Source organism: Parasteatoda tepidariorum, chromosome 8, assembly GCF_982258835.1.
Source record: "Parasteatoda tepidariorum strain Cologne lab strain chromosome 8, Ptep-v5.0, whole genome shotgun sequence".
In the NCBI taxonomy this organism is placed as follows: domain Eukaryota; kingdom Metazoa; phylum Arthropoda; class Arachnida; order Araneae; family Theridiidae; genus Parasteatoda; species Parasteatoda tepidariorum.
Window position 1 is genome coordinate 39,648,868 of NC_141762.1, and position 19,660 is coordinate 39,668,527.

At 31.6% G+C, this 19,660-nt stretch overlaps 1 protein-coding gene across 1 annotated transcript; it reads left to right on the top strand.

Annotated features, from left to right (window-relative positions):
• Positions 1-5,334: 5,334 nt before the first annotated feature.
• LOC107457104 (cytochrome P450 18a1) lies at positions 5,335-19,598 on the top strand. Its single transcript, XM_071181469.2, has 8 exons — positions 5,335-5,751; positions 7,756-7,883; positions 8,861-8,967; positions 10,556-10,857; positions 11,903-12,015; positions 12,827-13,082; positions 18,053-18,243; positions 19,376-19,598. The coding sequence occupies exons 1-8, from the start codon at positions 5,558-5,560 to the stop codon at positions 19,549-19,551; spliced, it is 1,467 nt and encodes a 488-aa protein (XP_071037570.1). The 5' UTR covers positions 5,335-5,557; the 3' UTR covers positions 19,552-19,598.
• The last annotated feature ends 62 nt before the right edge of the window (positions 19,599-19,660 follow it).

Below are 19,660 nucleotides of genomic sequence, written 5' to 3' on the forward strand. Positions count from 1 at the left end.
CATGCACATGTATTCATAAATAATTTTTTATCATATAGTTTTTTATCTCATCTATAACTTTAAATATTTCGTAGATATTGTTTTCCTTTTTGACACACAAATAATACTCAATACTACGAGCCTTTAATGCTTAAAACTACGAGCCTTGACTCACATCTGAAATTTTGTTTCCCTTCAGTTAAATTTATGCACTTCTGCTGCAATTCTCAAAATCACAGCTTATAATCTTCATCTGACTTGCTTTCGATTTCTAACTTATCTTTCTTGGACTTACTCAAATTAGTCAAAGAGTCAAAGAAGGGTGAGGGCTGTTTCACTCCTTTGACGAAACTCTCACAGCGCCAAACCTCCGATTTTCGCCTGTGATGTCACGGCGGAGCAAAGGTTGAACTTATACTTCAAGAACGGAGCGTTCAGTCTAACTTGCTCTAATATTGGAGCATTCTTCTTTGTGACTTATTTGTTACTGTTTCGTAACTTGTTTGTTGTTTTCCAAAATGATTTTTCTTAGTTTTTTGAAGAGAATTACAAAAATTTAAAATTATTAACGAAATACCAGGTTGCAAGATTCCTACTTGCAACAAAATACTGATAGAAACACAAATGGAACTTGTTAATCGCAAATAAGTTACCTAATCTTTCGTCAAAAGTATGAACAGAAATAGTTTGTTATTTAAAAGTTATAAAGTTAAGTTAAGTCAGAAATAGTTTGTTATTTAACTGCGAAATTGTTAGAAAAGTCATTTAAAAAGAACAGAAATAATATGGTTTCCGAAAATAGTGATTTCTAGACAACGTTAGATATAATGCATGACTTCAATAACTCCATTGCTATGTCATGGGATACTGACCTTAATTTTGGAAAACAAAATAATCAATTCACAAGAAAAAGAACTAAATTATATTGTTGGTTATATTTCGTTTTGAAAATATAGATTCAAAATTAGGAATACCATCTTCTCAGTACATTCAACAACACAGAACCATTGCGGAATGGTTAAATATCTTATCTACGGGAGAATTAATTGTTCCATGAGTAGCATGGATGGAAGTGTGTCAGGAATTTGAGAACATTTTTCAAAGTGTGCATGGGGCATCAAACAGAAAATCAAAAAGTGTCATTAAAGAACTTATAAATGAATTAGTGGGACAATATCCCGCAGTGAATAAAACAGCAATATGTTTATTCGGTCGTTTAAGAACCTTTATAAGAATTCGCTATCTAAACAGAAACCACCCAGTTACTTCAAAGAGAATGGCAGGCCGAAAAAATTAAAAAATGGATTAAATCAAGGAAAATAAAAACTTAAATTAAAAGTATAAATAATTAATCGCTAAAATTCTCCTAATTTCATAACATACTTTTTAATGCAGTTATTCTAAATATTTATGATTTATTTTTGTTATATTCTCTTAAATTTAAATATCCATTAACAATTGTAAAATTTCTAACATTATTATGAACCGAAATTATTATTTTGTTTCAATAATTAGCGATTAAGGTTGTTGTTTCCTAATGATTAAGTATAAACAAATTGCTATTAAAATCAGGATTCTGAACTTAACCCAACTTTACAAATAGTTGTTAACTAACAATATGTAGCTAAAAAAGTGTATATATATGATTTGATTTTTTTTAATAATAAAAGTTAAAACTGAAAATTTTAAAATAAAGATTTCCGACAACTAGTTAAAAAATTTTATTAGTTTAAAATGGTATTTTTTTTAATATTATGGCCAAGAAAATTTTTCAGAACGAAAAAAATGTGTTAATTGTGCAAAATTTAAAAACTAATCTCAAGAAAAAGTTGAATTTTATTTTTACAGAGAAAATGATGCAAAGTTTTCATAATATCTTTGCTTGTGATCTCCGAGATCTGTGCGCATATATTTGAAATTTTTAATTTGAACCTCCCATTTATTTTAAATATCAAAAGAAAATTTTTAACATAGTATTAGGTATTTAATCTTTGTTTCTAAAAAAAATTTTATTATCTGGAACAAAAATACAATTTTATTATGCATTTTTATGATTATTATATATTTCTACGATAATGATGATTTTTATGACTTTTTAAATTTTTGCTACTATTAGGAAATATTTATTACTCTTTAAATTCTTATCATTTCTGTTTTTGTTTTCTACGAGACTTTGGAATACCAGAAGTTCACTTGTTAGTAAGAATATGAAGTTTGAAGAGCCTCAACATGGCTTTGAATTCTTATCAGATAAACATTGACACTTCTGTTTTTAATCAGGTTTATGTCTGTTATTGCTAAATCATTATGACGCGATAATTTTTTTTGATATTTAACTTTTTATTACACAACTAATGGCTTTCTCTTTCTAATCAATCTAATTAATTTTTCGTATTGGAAAAATATACACGGAGAAAAAAAACTCTTGTAAATTACCATACTGTATGGTTATGGTATTTTTGGTGAAACAAACCATAATTCTGATAGTAGAAACAAAAAACGGTATTGAAGCAATGCATTTCATAATTTTTCCGTCCATATGATAGCATTTAAGAGGAAATTCTGGTTTTCAAAATTATAGTTCTTATTACCACACATTTAGTAAAAAATACAAATCTTGAAAGAAATTTTAGCCGAACAAATTTTTTTATGCCATGCTCTAAAAGTTTTTTTTTTTTCAAGTGTAACTTGAAAATTAAGCGATGTATAAAATTAAGCGATGTATAAAATTTATGCGATGTATAAAATTAAGTGATGTATAAAATTTCATGAGATATTAAGCGATGATATTAAGCGATGTATAAAATTTCATGAGATATTAAGTGATGATATTAAGCGATGTATAAAATTTCATGAGAATAAATTCAAGTATAACTTGAATTTATTCTCATGAAATTTTGTACATCGTTTCATTTATTATCATGTATTCACCGTAAAAAATTCCGGATCAAATTATGATATAATATTCCGGCAGTTTTGGCGCATCATCCATAAAATCCCTTTTACTGTAAAATCCATTGTTGCCTTAAAATTTGTTTTTTTCGTAAAATATTTTACCAAGCATTTTACAGCAATATTTTTTTACTGAGAATGATTCAGTGATTTTATGGTATTTATAACTGTAAAAATTGCAGTATATCAGAATTTTTTGTTCCGCAACACGTTCCGGTAAAAAAGTACTGGCACCCTGAGTGCCAATTCTTTTTACAATAATTTGATCCGAAATTTTTTACACTGCATTTAATGTTTCTTTGTGTTGCTTCATGACGTTTAAAGACTGTTTCAGATTTCTATGTCTTTCTCTTCTTCTTAATACGTGTTTATTGTTTGCATTTCCTTCAAGTTTTCATTCATACTTTTCAAAAGTTGTTGTTTATTTCCCACTGCAGATATAAATAAATATCTGTTGTTGATATACAAGTTTGTTGTTGCATGCGCAAGAAGTAAGATATTATTTGTGGTTTCATATTTACTACATTTTTTGCTGCAATTATTAGGTACTCAGCTTAGCTATCTTATTTCTTTTAAGTATAATTCGATAACAAAATTCATTTCAAAATGCGAAATTCTCGTTCATTATGCACGTTAGTTTAAATAATGAATTAGAATGAAAATATTTTTTATTAGATATATCATGTGATATTTTTTTCAAAACCACGGACGCAACGTTCTTCTAGTTCCAAAACGTTTTTATTTATTTCCTGAAACATAGAACTGTTTGCTTTTGTGAAACCATTTTAAAATCTTACACCTTAAAATCTCATAACTCAAAATACATTTAATGCAATGTTTCAAATGTTTTAATTTATTCCCAGAAACGATTGCGAGAGCTTTTTTGAAAACATTTTAAGATCTTATGCCTTAAAATACTTTAAATGCTATGTTGTTCCAGTTTTAAAATGTATTTATTTATTCCCTGAAACGAAGCGTGCGCTTTTATGAAATAGTTTTAAAATCTTATACCTTAAAATACTTTTAATGCTCCAGTTTTAAAATGTATTTATATATTCCCTGAAACGAAACGTTAAACGAAATGTGCGCTTTTCTGAAACCATTTTAAACCCTTATATCTTAAAATACTTTTAAGGCAATGTTCTTTGAATTTCAAAATGTAATTATTTATTCCCTGAAACGAAATCTTCGCCTTTCTGAAACCATTTTAAAATCTTATAACTCAAAATACATTTAATGCAATATTTTCTCTGTTTTAAAACGTCTTTAGTTATTCCTGGAAACGAAATGTTCGCTTTTTTAAAAAAAAATTCAAAATTTCGTTCATTAAAATACTTTTAATACTATGTCCTTTCAGTTTTAAACGTCTTAGTTTATTCCCGGAAACATAGAAATTTTTACTTTTCCGAAACCATTTTTAAAACTTTTTTAAAATTTCGTTCATTAAAATACTTTTAATATAATGTCCTCCCAGTTTTAAACGTCTTAGTTTATTCCCGGAAACATAGAAATGTTTACTTTTCCGAAACCATTTTTAAAACTTTTTAAAATTTTGTTCATTAAAATACTTTTAATATAATGTCCTTCCAGTTTTAAACGTCGTAGTTTATTCCCGGAAACATAGAAATGTTTACTTTTCCGAAACCATTTTTAAAACTTTTTAAAATTATGTTCATTAAAATACTTTTAATATAATGTCCTTCCAGTTTTAAATGTCGTAGTTTATTCAAGGAAACATAGAAATGTTTACTTTTCCGAAACCATTTTTAAAACTTTTTAAAATTTCGTTCATTAAAATACTTTTAATATAATGTCCTCCCAGTTTTAAACGTCTTAGTTTATTCCTGGAAGCATAGAAATGTTTACTTTTCCGAAACCATTTTTAAAACTTTTTAAAATTTTGTTCATTAAAATACTTTTAATAAAATGTCCTTCCAGTTTTAAACGTCGTAGTTTATTCCCGGAAACATAGAAATGTTTACTTTTCCGAAACCATTTTTAAAACTTTTTTAAAATTTCGTGCTTTAAAATACTTTTAATATAATGTCCTTCCAGTTTTAAACGTCTTAGTTTATTCCCGGAAACATAGAAATGTTTACTTTTCCGAAACCATTTTTAGAACTTTTTTAAAATTTCGTTCATTAAAATACTTTTAATATAATGTCCTCCCAGTTTTAAACGTCTTAATTTATTCCCGGAAACATAGAAATTATCATTGAAAAAGTATGGTGAACTTCTAAGTAATTCACTCCTTGCGTTATTTACTTTACTTTCTTAAACTTAGTAAACTCGTTTTTCAAAGCCTAGGCGAGACTAGGTATCCAATTCAATTTAAAACATTTTTTTTAAAATTATAGTATAAATCTTATAGAGCGTTTGTAAAAATAAAAGAATAAACATATCGACATTGATAAGATATCGGTTTCCTAGTTTATTTCTCAAAGCAACTCTTTTATATAACTTCCTCTATCTCAATTTTTGATTTAAACATAAGATAAAACAAAAATTGCTATTCTTTTTCATTTAAAAAACAGACTAGTGATAAGATAAGTTATAGTCCATAAAGCTCCTATAAAAACAATAAATGATTGAATTGAAAAAATTGTAAAACAATTTTTAAAGCGAAATGGATATTATTTCTCTAGTATTTGCTGCTTTAATTATTTTCCTTACTCTGGCATGGCTTACCAGAAAAAAGTCTGATAAAAAGTCACTGCCTGGACCCACTGGATTACCTTTCGTTGGATATTTGCCATTTTTAACAAAAAAGCCATACATCAAGTTGCAAGAGCTTGCTAAAAAATACGGCCCAGTTTACAAGTAAGTTGCTTTCATTAAAAAATCCTCTCTTTTTTGTTAAATGAGAAAACATTTTTGAAAAAACCAATATTGTCAATCCTATTATGAATTATTAATTGTATAGTTTAATTGAAAATTTCAATATAATGCAGTTCAACTGACTTAAAAGCAAACTCCATTTTAGAAAATTTAGGCCAAAAATTAATCATAATTATTAATATTATAGATAAAATATTATTTTTTGTACAATTATTATTAACAGTGTATAAATTGCAATGTTTCAGAATTTTATTAAGAAAATTAGTTAAATTCCCCTTCAAAAATCTTATGGAAAATTAATTCTGTGCCAAATGGCTGAAAATTTAATCTGCGACAGCTCAAAACATTCTCATTGTCACAAAGTATAAAAATTGATAGTTTCCGAAATACGAAGCCTCAAACTATAAATAGTAATTCTCATGTCATTAGCATTAACCAAGAAAATTGAAGGAAAAAAAAAGCTAGTAAATGAACTTTTAAATAAGCATTGAAAGTAGTGAAAAAAGCTAGTAGCGAGTCAGAACGTCTAACGTTAAATGAGTAGCTCGCATTACACTGTTCGAATTTTCATTCTAAAATTATGGTAAAATAACTGGTCGTAGTCAGTCCATCTAATTAACCGCAGAGTTTTGGTAAATGATTTTTTGTACTTTCACGGTTTTGAGACCGTTTACAACTAGTATTGTTAAAAAGCCATGACAAAAGAAATTTAACCATACATTGTAGATAGCTCAGCAGCTTTATGGCAGCATTGATCTATGCGTGAATGAGATTATCGTGTTCTAATAACTCAGAGTCAAAAATTAGGGAGTGCAGGACTCAGGAAACTCTTCATGTGCTGAAGGGAATTGAGAAATTATTGTGGTGAAAACGTTCTTCCGTTCTTTCCGTCATAGAATTGAGCAGATTAGCCATTAGCAAAGGATTTAGTGGCATCATTAGGTGGGTCTAATTGGTGCAATTAAAATTCTGGCTGTTTAACCGCATTAAGTGAAAGCACTTAATAAACGATTTTTTCGCAATTAACAGTTTGAATACCATCTTATTTGTGGTTATTTTACTATTTTATTAGAATATGGTAAAATAACAGTTAAATAAATTGTTATTTAACTATTTTTTCCGAGAAATTTTTAACAGTTTACTTCTTTGCATTCATTTAAGCCAATAAGGCTGTACGCTTCAAGCACCTTTCACCACTGTAACCGTTGCCCATACCTCTTATGTTTGAGGCTTCGTATTTCAGAAACTATCCATTTTTGGACTTTGTGTCAATCAGAACTTATGCTCAAAATCTTTTGAATTGCTACAACGTATTAAATTTTCGGCCAATATGAAAGAAAGTAAATTGAAAGAGATTAAAATGCTTTGCGCGAGGTCCTTTGTGTTTTATGAATAAGTATAGCATTCATTTAACGATTGGGAAGATTTTTTTGAGATTGGAAATTTTTACGAATAGAAAGTTTTTGACCTGGCCGTATGCATTTTTTTTCCTTTTCACTTTATTTAAAACAAGATCCTGCTCACTCTAAAGAGATGGGAAAATTAATCGTTCATTTTGTAGTTTAGGAACTTAATTCAGCAGACAAAAGATAAAAAAAGAAAAATATATGTCTCATTGGAACACTCAAAATATTTTTGATACTATGGGTCGGTCTTAGAAACCATACTTGCAAAAGATACATATTAGCTTTTGAGTTACATTATAGAGAAAACCATGGAAATTTCCCTGTTATTCTAATGATCATTAAACACAAACCAAACTAGTTCCTTTATCATTTTATTATATATTTTGTCAGTGCTATTGAAAAATCAAGGAAAAAAATATGTATTTTCGTATTTGGCATTATGTTATGATCTCTGTATGTGGAATACACTAAAAAAAAGAAAAAACTAGAAGTGAGTAAATAAAATCGCATAGAATCTTGCAAAAGTAAAATTATTAATGTGTCATTATCTATTTGATTTATTCATTTTTAACTTGTTTAGAATTCGACTAGGCAGCGTGGATATACTTGTTCTCTGTGACTTTAATATTATAAAGGAAGCCTTTGCTGAAGATGCTTTTATGGGTAGACCAGCTGATGGTCCTTTCGAATTGAGTGACGAAACAATTAGTAAGTATTATAAACTTTAATTATTCAATATTGGTTTCATCATTTCATTACTACTTTTTAAGACGAGTAACAGCTTAATTAGGATTAAAAAAACAATCACATTCAGTACTTATTACAAATAGTTAAACGAGATTGTCTTCGTTTCTGAAGAAACAGTTTCCTGATCAATGCACCATTCTCCAAAATTTAGAAAATTAATATCTTCATATATTTGTGAAATTAAATCTCGTAAAAAGCATTCGCCTCAGATTCAAAATCTTCCACACACGACTCACTGCCAAACAAAAACTTTTCGAAGTTGGATTTAAGAAAAACAGTAATTCATCATTGAGAGTTTTTTTTTTAATTTAAAAAACCGATTATTGATAAATTTTTGAATATGAATGAAAAAAAAAATTTCTAACTGCTTTTTTCTAAATTTTTATATTTATGTACAAATATAATTTCGATGATCTAACATATTTTGTTAGTATTTATTAGACTGTTTTTTTATGTATTGGAAAATATTTGAGTGTAATTAAAGCATCAGAAAAAAATACATAAAAGGAACACCGGTGTCCCATCTGCGCCAAAGGGTAAATGGTGTAAGTCGATTAAAACGATTTAAAAATACGATATTTAAAATATAATTTGCGTGAGACCTGTTTGACAAGCAGACGCTCTGACAAAGAATTTCTGAAAAAATTCGAGTGGATCAAAGGTTCTTTAAGGATTAAGTTCTATCACATGTGTGTTCTATTGAATTATGAAAAAAAAATCAAGGATTTTTTGAAAATTCCACTAAGATACTCCCTCATAAATAACGTAACCAACCAATAGTTTAAATGAACATTATAAATTGTTTTTCATTGAATAGCTAAAAATACTTTTACAAAACCCATTTTTCAAAACCCTTTTTTTTACAAAAATATTTTTGCAAAACCCCTTCACTGTAAAAGGTACATATAATATCTTTAATTATCTCTAATCCTGTTTAGGAACTGGTGCTTTCTTAGGTATAGGATGGAAAGAACAGAGAAGGTTCTCATTGCATGCTCTCCGTGATTTAGGTTTTGGGAAAACCCGAATGGAAGCTCAACTTAAAGTAAACTCAATTTCATTGTTGTTTTGAATTAGAAATTTAAAAACATACTCCAAAAATAAAACTCTAATTAGTTCAGAAAAGAGAGGTAAAAAAGGATATTCTACATTAAGGATCTTCTAGCCTGTCCCGCGGCCACTATTGCTCCGCTGAGGATATTTTGGCGATCCGACAAATCATCTTCTTCAGTTTAAAAACAAGTACAAAAGACTGCAAAAAAACAATTAATTTAGATGATGTATATGCATAAAAGTTTGACATATTAGTCTGTTAAGTATTTTGTTTAGATAGAAAGAAGAAATAATAATTTTTAAGCTTCAACTCGATTCACAAAATTTTACTTTAAAATGGCTTTTGCAAGAATGAAGTTTCATGCAAGCTGAACAAATTGAGGTAAATAAAACAAGGACTTATCCGCAATGGCTTATAAATGAATCAGGTGCTGCAATACAGCAATTTCAGTTAATCAACTCATTTCAGATGCATTGCGTCTTAGTACACGTAATGGCAAGTTGAAAAAGTAATGAAGAGAACATGCTCAAAAAGGAGAATTATTTTTACGAAAAATAGAGTCATACAGCTTTTTTTTCTACTTTTTTTTTGCAACGAGAAAGCAGCGGTATGAACAAACATCATAATGAATTATGATACGAAACATACAGTTCAACTTATTATGGATAGTTTGAAGCGATGAAATTACGAAATCAAAAACAAAACTAATAAGCTAGCAATCAGTATTTTCCACAATAAATAAATACTTTTATGATAGTTTTCTTGTTGTATGCATAATGAATATAGTTGTAACAGTAGTTAACTTAATATGATCCAAGAGAAAAACTCAATTTCTAATTTTAACAAAAAATATTTAAGAAAAAAGCAGTAACTTACACAGAATTGTTATCCTTTTCCTGCCACTGATATCTTTTAATATTATCTAGCGCAGTGTCACGCTCGTAACCTCCTGAATTTAATACTGTGGCCCCAGAACGCAATAGGTAGATCACACCTCTACTCATCGTGATTCAAATTTCGTCAATTTCCGAATGAAATCTTAATTTAAAATAAACTTCATTTTATTGTTGCCTACATCAAACATTTATAAGTACACTGCAAAAAAGGTAATCGAATTTTTCTATTTTCCAAAGACAAGTTTTAGAGGGAAAGAAATAGAATTTCACTACACGTGCGTCATAATTTAGATTTCTGAAAAGCCTGAATAGAAGCTCAACTGAAAGTAAACTTCAATCTCCTTTTGCTTGAATCAATTAGTGGAAAGTATGCTGCAAAAAAGGTTTCGGTAGTTTTTTTTTCTTTAGTGGAAGAAGCAAAAGAAGTTCATGTTTTAAGTTTTGTTTATACCAAAATGAAAGCTCAACTTAAAGTAAACTTGATTTTAATCAATTTTTAACCTATCTTTCTATAATTTATAATAAATATTAAAACCATTATAAGAAACGACTTGTTTCTAAATCCACACACTCGACAAAATACTATTCGAGTATAAAAGTTATTTACATTTTCTTGTAAATTTTAACGAAATTGTTTTTCGCCAAAAACACAGCAATTAAATAAAAGACATTCTTTACCGTAGGAAGAAATTATTGAAATGTTAGAGAGAATAGAAGAACAAAGAAGTGAACCGATAAAAATATCTGATATACTTGCTTCAAGTGTATCAAATAACATAGCCTCTCTGCTTTATGGAAGCCGGATGAAATACGACGATCCGAGGAGGAAAAATCTGGACAAATTAATTGGCAATGTTGGTCTTTTGGCTGGAGCAGTTGGATGGCAAATGTTCTTTCCATGGGCCAGAGCTATAATGACATATCTGCAAATTGGAAATAATGGAAAACTGAGTAGAGCTCTTGAGGGAATAAAAGAATTTTCCAGGTATTCGAATCCAAAAAATTGCTCTTTCTTTTTCCTTCATTTTTTGAATGAAATTATTGCATATATTGTCATTTGAATTTAAATATTGATTTTGCCAATATATTTACTTTTATTTCTGGTTTATGGTTTTCTAGAACATGATTAAAATGAATATCAAGGAAACTTTTTAAGGTTCTACCGCCTATTCATTGACGCTCCCCAGCCCCAGAAGACAACCATGCAATTTTATAAGGCTTGGTAAACCATGTTCGCTTTGCATGCAACTAAGTTAAACCCATTTAAAATGTCTTTAAATGCATATAATCATAAGATCTAATAATTAAAATCTTTAAAACAAACTACTCATTAAAAAATTACTATTTTCAGTCAATAAAAAGTTATTAAATAAAGAACATTTAAAATTAAATGCTGAGTCGTTCATATCAATCAATAATTTTTGTGGATTTTGTCATTTAAAATTACGTGGTTTTAAATTGTGTAATAATTTTTATAACTTACTGTCCGAAAAACTTTTTGATCACTAGTAAATTTAAGAAACATGAGAAAACAAGAAAAAAGACGTTCAAATTTCCAAATATCCAGGCGATATTTCTAACAGCTCTCTCCTAACGAAACCATATTTTCCAGATAGCGACTTGAAAACAAAACATTCCAAGCATCCGAAATAAAGATATATTTATCCAGAGAAAACGCGTTTATGTAATTATTTCTTGACTTTAAATATGTTCTAAGTACATTGCTTATGGAATCATTAATACCGCGTCTTGCTATGTGAAAATCCTATAATTGGATTCAAAAGTTGTAATGTCTAATGGAGACAAGAAAGAAAACTATAAACGTTTTAGAATGTATAACATTTTTAAGATAAATCCTAGAAAACCTGCTTATGTTATTTGCATCACGTTGTCAAAGTTAAGCAAATAATTTTATTTATTCTATGAAATATTAAAGAAAAAAAACTAATTTACGATTAATACAATTTAAGCAAGAAGATAATTTGAGATTAGTTATGTAAAATAATAAGAATATCTGGTAATTATTTCAGGAAAGAAATGGAGGAACATGAAAAAACTCTAGATCCAAACAACATCCGGGACTTTATGGATAGATACATTATAGAAGTCAAGAAAAGAGAAGGACAAAATACTGGATTTCATAGTGAGAAGCAAAATTTCTTATTTCCATTTTTATTTACCTCTAGGAGAAATTAATTATAGAAATATCTACTATAGTTGAGAAATTATAAAGGAGTGGTAGACGATAATTTGAAATTTCGAGAAATGTTTTTATTTTTATTTTACCGAACAATTTACATAGACATATACAAATTAAATCAATTGGTATAAAGATCATAAAATAATAATTTTGAGGTTCTTTTTCTGCGAGCCCCATCCTAAATGTTAAAGTCATTTATCATGAAGATAGATAACAATAAAGCAAGCCTTAACTCACACTTCGTGTTACTCTACTTTTAAATTTAGGCATGTCATTTGTACCCTAAAAATTATTGCTTGGATGAATAAATACACATATTCAACGATGGAAGGAAAAGAGATGTATATGAAATGAATGATTGGTATTATTGTAGATAAATGTGCCTAAACTATCGCACAAATTGCACCAAAAATTTCAACCGTATGCTTTCCAATCAATATTGGTTTCTTTTCTATTCTTCCTAAATATTGCTCCAAATTGCACCAAAAATTTCAATCGTATGCTTTCCAATCAATATTGGTTTCTTTTCTATTCTTCCTAAATATCATATCAATCTCTATCGATGAAATAAAAAGTTAAGGTATAAATTCTTATCTAAAGGGTCATTTAAAATATTTTCAGCGAATATGGTTCCCTTTTCTCCAAAAATACAAAACATTATCCGATCGCTAATCCACAGAAAATCTAAATATAATTCCAATTTGATATATCTTTACAACGAAAAAGATTGTTCATAGCTTTGAATAATTTCTAGGGGAAGTTTTGCTGGATTTAGCTCGTGGATTCTTTGGAGCTGGCAGTGAAACGATTCGAATATCTGTAGACTGGATGACCCTGGTCATGGCGGGTTTTCCAGAGGTTCAGAAAAAAATACATATGGAGATCGATGACGTTATAGGACGAGATCGCTTCCCCACGTATGAAGATCATCTCCAAATGCCATACACCGAAGCTGCCGTATGCGAACTCATGCGATGGAAATCTATTATACCTTTGAATCTCATGAGATCGTAAGGAAATTTTAATCTTATTCTAAGAATATTAACTTTAAATGTGTTATCAGATGAATGAAAATTATTATTATTCGATTAGTACACCTTAAATAACTGTTATAAACGAGTTCAGCTGCTTGTACACAACTCCACAACATATCAAACTACACTGGTGTGCAAAACTTAAGCAACAAGTGTGTTTTTTCTCATAACTCTACAAGAAATCATCCGATTGACATGAAATTCAAATACGATGTACATTATTTTGTACTTAAACGATGGTAAAAGAATAATGGCGCAGAAATGAATATAAAGCTTAAAGTAGGGTATGGAACAAAAAAAGGCTTTGTTTGACATATAGTGGCGTTACACATGATTGCCTGAAGAAGCGTAAGTACAACTGGCAGATGTTCCCTAGTATGGGATATGCCCTCCCCTTACTGTAATTGTTGCTTGGCATCGTCTCTCCATGCTAAGCACCAGATTATCCTGGAGTTCTTGGGGTAAACGTCTCCATTCCTCCTTTAAGGCATTCTTCAGCTGATGGGTGTTACCAGGAGGATACTGTCGTGTCGCAAGACGTCTCCCTAATGCATCCCACACATGCTCTATGGGATTTAGATCTGGAGAGTAAGCTGGATAATCCATTCGTGTGATATCTTCACTTTCCAGTAGCTCTTGAACATTAGCAGTACGGTGTGGCCGGGCATTGTCATCCATAAAAATGAAGTCTGGTCCAATGGCCCCTCGGAAGAGACGCACATGGGGTAGGATTACCTCATTGCAGTAGCGGTCTCCAGTTACAGAACCTCGGTCGAAGATCTGAAGCTCAGTCCGCCCATTCAACATAATGCCATCCCAGACAACAACTCCAGGATCACCGTAACGATCTCTTTCCGCGATGTTATCGGGATGAAATCGTTGTCCAACCTCTCTCCAGATCAACTGACGTTGAGAATCGCTTGTAGCACTAAAACGACTCTCATCTGTGAAGAGGACGCGACTGCATTGATGAGGTGTCCAGGTTTCGTGTTCTCTGCACCACTCTAAACGGTGACGCCGATGGCTAACTTTTAAAGGTATGCAGCGTTCAGGACGTCTAGCAAATAAGCCACCCTTGTGGAGGCGTCTGGCCACTGTAAATCTTGATACTTGTCGTCCTGTGACCGTGCTCAGTTGCTGAGATATGGCGCTCGCTGACTGAAAACGGTTTCTTTTCCCCTGGAGGACAATGTAACGGTCATCTCTTGGTGTTGTTTTCCTTGGACGGCCACCACCAATCTTCCGAACAGCTGTACCAGTAGTTTTAAAGGCATTCCAAGCACGAGAAACAACACTTTTGTTGATCCCGAACTCTTCAGCGACACTGGTCTCACTACGCCCCTCCTCAAGCTTCCCAATCATTCTTCCTCGAGTAAAGTCGTCTAAATGATTTCTTGAAGACATATTTCACAAAACAAATCACTTGCACTTGCAGCGAATGTCTTTAACTACGGTGCTCTTCATCCTTTTATCACAGCTTTGACCTGCGCGAGCCGACCCACAAGGTTTACGTACACTTACATCACCTACGGCGTTTTATTTCTAAAATTTGCATACAAATAATCTTTCGACTGAATTGCGTGCATATTATACTGCAATTTCATGGCTATCTTATACTTTGTTGGGAAGCTGCGGCCGAAAAACCACTTGTTGCTTAAGTTTTGCACACCAGTGTATATTAAACACAGAAAAAAAAATTCACGTATTTACTATTATTTACGTGGTTATAAACGCCGAGGTTCCTCTAGTATGTATTTTGAAGCACGAAACTATGTATTACTTGACACAGTTCGATCAAAGCAAAATTTACAGTTGAACTTCGCAAACATTTCCTAAGTCATAATAATAAATTTTTTAGTTAAAATTTTTGTATTTTAAATATGAAATCTATCTAAAATATTCTAAGAAACGTAAGTAGAAACGGAACTTATTTTAATGATTTATTTTAGATGTTATCGCTACTCATAGCTGGAATATAAATTATCACTGTCCTTGTATTTCGTTCTAAATTAAAAATGACGGAAAATCTGTTATACAAATGCGTGTGCTTTTAGCTCATATTCAGAGAACAAGTTTTATAAATTAGTTACTTCAATATTTGCCTTTAAACTACACATTTGTTTGGCAACTTATACGAATTCTATTAATATAATACTTTAAAAAAAATAATCTAATCAAAACTCTTGATTAGTCTGAAAGTCTACTTAAAGTGATCCATAGGATTCTCTCTAAAAGAATAAGATAAGGTTCTCTTTATATTGGAGAAACATTTGATTCTCGACTTGACATACCAACTTTATATACATATCCAATTTTACAATATATATGCATACAGGTGTAAGAATTTAAAAGAATTAGCAGACTTGGTCGATTATCTCCAGAACTACTGAACCGATTTTAATGAAATTTGGTATGTGCATACATTGATACAATATAAAACAAATAACCATTCAACAATTTTAATACACGTGCATGATTGTGCGTTACACTTGTTGGAGAAGAAATGAATGAAATTGCCACAAGATAATGGGGGCCAATTGCCACAAGAAATGATAAACTGCCTTATTTCAAGTATGAAATCATGCCGCAATGCCTGTATTTCTGTAAGAGGGGACCATACCCCCTATTAAGAAAAATTTAACCATGTAGGCACAAGATTTTAAAAAAAGCAAATTAATTTTATTCGTTGATCATTATGAGGGAATGGATATAGACAGAGTGACACAAAATCATCGTGCTCCTCAATAAAAGTTAGGGAAAATCTTGCAAAGAAAATTACATATATATATAGTATACACTGACTGTTGTTGTTGTTAATTTACGTCGCACTAGAGCTGCACAATGGGCTATTGGCGACGGTCTGGTAAACATCCCGGAGGATGATCCAAAGACATGCTATCAAAATTTTGATCCTCTGCGGAGGGGATGGCACCCCCGCTTCGGTAGCCCGACGACCTGCGCCCGAAGTCGAGCACTTTACGGTAGCACAGTTTAACGAGGATCAATACCGCACACCCTCGGTCCCTACGCAGACTGATCCAAATGGTCACCCACCCGCACACTGACCTCAGCCAGTGGTGCTTGACTTCGGTGATCTGCTGGGAACCGTGTCTTAGCGATCAGTCCACTGCGGGACACACTAACTGAGCAAAACTCATGGGATAGCAGGGCTCTGATTTGTGGATGGACAGCACGTGTGACCAACGCCACCTGGTGGCCTCCGCGACGGTCTCAGTTGTGTGTTAGACATTGCTTGAAGTGTCTGTGTGAGTGATCAGGTAAAATGCAACGTCGTCGTGAGTTGACGGCATTCGAACGCGGCATGGTTGTGGGTGCCCGACTCATGGAACATTCCATTTCGGAAGTGGTTCAGGAATTCGGCTTCCCAAGGTCAACCGTGTCGAGAGTTTACCGAGAATGGGTGAATGAGGGTGTCACAGTCCACAAAAGACACCATACCGGGCGTCCACAGGCCCTAAATGACCAAGACAGGTGAAACCTGAGACGAGTGGTAACTCGAGATAGGAGAGCAAATGTGCAACAAATCACGGCTGAATTCAACACTGGTCGTGATAGAGACGTGTCCCAGTGGACAATCCGTCTGAACATGCGTGTTCTCGGGTATGAGAGCCGACGCCCCACACGTGTGCCACTGCTAACTCAGCGTCATCGAACAATTCGGCGCGCATTTGCCACCAATCACCACGGATGGAGACTGCAACAGTGGCGTAACGTGATCTGGTCTGACGAATCACGTTATCAACTGTTCCATGCTGATAGGAGGCACCGTGTGTGGCGCACACCGCACGAAGCGATGGATCCAGCATGCCAGGTGGGCACAGTACAGGCCGGTGGCCTATCAGTCATGGTGTGGGGTGCATTTTCGTGGCATGGAATTTGCCCCCTGGTCGTTCTGGATGCCACATTGATTGGTCAGTGGTATCTTCAGCTGCTTGGAGACCATCTCCACCCTTTTGTCATGTTTCAACACCCTGATGACATTGCTGTGTATCAAGATGACAACGCAGCCCCACATCGCGCCAATATCGCCCGTGCCTGGTTCGACGAGCATGCGGGTGAGATTCAACGACTGAATTGGCCACCTCGAAGTCCTGGTATGAACCCCATAGAACATATCTGGGATGCCCTCGACGTCAGGCTCAGGGCATTGAATCCTGAACCCACGAACTGGCCACAATCGGCTGCCGCTCTGCAGGATGTGTGGTGCCAACTACCTCCGGACGTGTTCCAGAGCCTTGCAGACTCACTTCCACGCCGTATCGCTGCACTCCGCAGGGCCACAGGGGCCCCGACCAGATATTAGGTGGGTATCCCATGAGTTTTGCTCAGTCAGTGTATATATATATGTTATGTATGTGAGTGCTTTTTATGGCTATGACCCAATCAAGTTGTGGAAAACGAATAGATTAATAAAATCTTGTAAATATATATATATAATCACTATAAGGATAATTAAAGAGAAAGTCAATATTAAGTTATTCCTGGAGGAAAGTAAGGAGAGAGGAAAAGTGAATATTAATTGCAAACAACTTCAGGTTGGAATCCACCGTCAAATCGGTTCTAGCGTTTTTAGTACCACCTTCTTTACAAATGATTTATTTTATTTTCAATCAATTGATTATTCATTCGCAACTTAAGTGCATAGTTTAACTTCAATTTTGATAAGGATTCGTGCATTAAGGAATATGATTGAAGAACACTCTGAATATGGTTTTAGTGAACTCCCGAGTGCTTTTTATGGTTATGACCTAATCAAATTGAGGATTAAAAAAAACGAGTTAATTAATAATAAATAATAATCTCCTTAAAAATATATTACACTCCGATAGGAAGTGCTCTATTTTCAAAAAATTAGCTTCAGTACAGTAGTGAGTCAAAAATTATCTTTTTAATGATTTTATTTTCTTGTTATATTTCTGTTTTAGCACCTTGAAAGATACAGAACTGAAAGGTTATTTCATTCCAAAAGATATGCATGTTTTAGCAGTCTTGTATGTTCCAGACCATGACGAAACTCTTTGGGGAAAAGATGTTCATGATTATAAGCCTGAACGATTTTTAAGTAAAGACGGTAAAAAACTGATAAAGCCAGAATACTTCATTCCTTTTTCTACAGGTACGTATTGGTAAAAGAATAAACTATAATTTTTATTTCTAAAAAATTAACATTGTGCAGTGCATGTTGACAGAGATAGAGAGGACATAAAGAATTCCATAAGAATTCCTTTATCTCTTTTTTTTTCCATTACAAGTAACATAAAAAGAAATAAAAAATGCTTAGTAATAATTTTTTAATTGGATTCTCTCTTTAACTAACATATTTCCATTAAAAAAATCTCTAACATTTCTTTAAGCATATACACACTTATTCTTAATACAATCTCATTAAATTTAGAACTAATTAAATAGAATTAAATATGAACTCAGTACTGCAATATTTTATTTATTGCTTTACAATCAATAAATAATGTATTGTTGCGTCAGCAACAAAAATAAAGTAATAAGTAATTTTCTAATCCGATTTTCATACTTATTGTAAGTTCTTACAAAACTCTCTCTCCCTATATATATATATATATATATATATATATATATATATATATATATATATATATATATATATATATATATATATATATATATATATATATATATATATATATATATATAAGAGAGAGAGGGGAGTGAAAGATAAATAAAGATAAAAATAATTTTTTTTCTGAAAAAATATTGTCAGTGAATTTAGCACAGCTTATTTAATAAAAAAGAATCATGAAATTGGTAAATTTCAAAAAATAATATTTTAAGATTAAAAAAATAACGATATTCTCAGTTTTCAAATATTGTTAAATTTCAAATCTTGCTGTAACACAGACAGAATTCTTATATCTCTCTTTTAGGAATCATTGAATGTCAAAATTTGGTTGGATTATTCTCCTACAAATAAATTTAAACAATATAACACACTATTTTAAGTCCTAGCAGGATTGGCATACTAAATAAATTATTTCCAGCTCAAGTATAACTGTCATAAAAGATGCATTATTTCAGCTTTAGTATGGTTGACATATAGTATGAAATGGTAGTCAAATATAATTAAAACAAATTATCATTAACTTTGAACATTGTTAAAACTGCAATTTTCAATAGATTTTTAAGCAAATACCATTTTACCTAATAAATTGCGCAAATCTTTAGCATTGTCTAATTCTAATTATATCTAACCAAAAATTAAATTTTATTTTCAGGCAAGCGATCCTGCCCAGGTAAAGTTTTAGCAGAAGTCGAACTTTTCCTTTACTTCACAGCTATATTACAAAAGTACAAGATATCAATGCCACCAGGAAAAAAAGCAGATTTCGAAGGAATACTTGGTATAGGTCTCCAACCAAAAAGACAAGGAATAAAAATAGAGCCACGATAAACTAATTATAAATATTTATTTGAATAAACTAATTAAACTAAACTAAATTTTCATGCTAGCTTGTATTTTTAAACATGTAGTCGAATGTGGATGCAAAACACAACTCATT

Excerpts from the sequence above, each read along its gene's own strand:
- LOC107457104 (XM_071181469.2), top strand. The coding sequence starts at position 5,558 with ATGGATATTATTTCTCTAGTATTTGCTGCTTTAATTATTTTCCTTACT. Across the intron at positions 5,752-7,755 it reads AAATACGGCCCAGTTTACAA|AATTCGACTAGGCAGCGTGG; the intron begins GTAAGTTGCTTT and ends TAACTTGTTTAG. Across the intron at positions 18,244-19,375 it reads CTTCATTCCTTTTTCTACAG|GCAAGCGATCCTGCCCAGGT; the intron begins GTACGTATTGGT and ends TTTTATTTTCAG.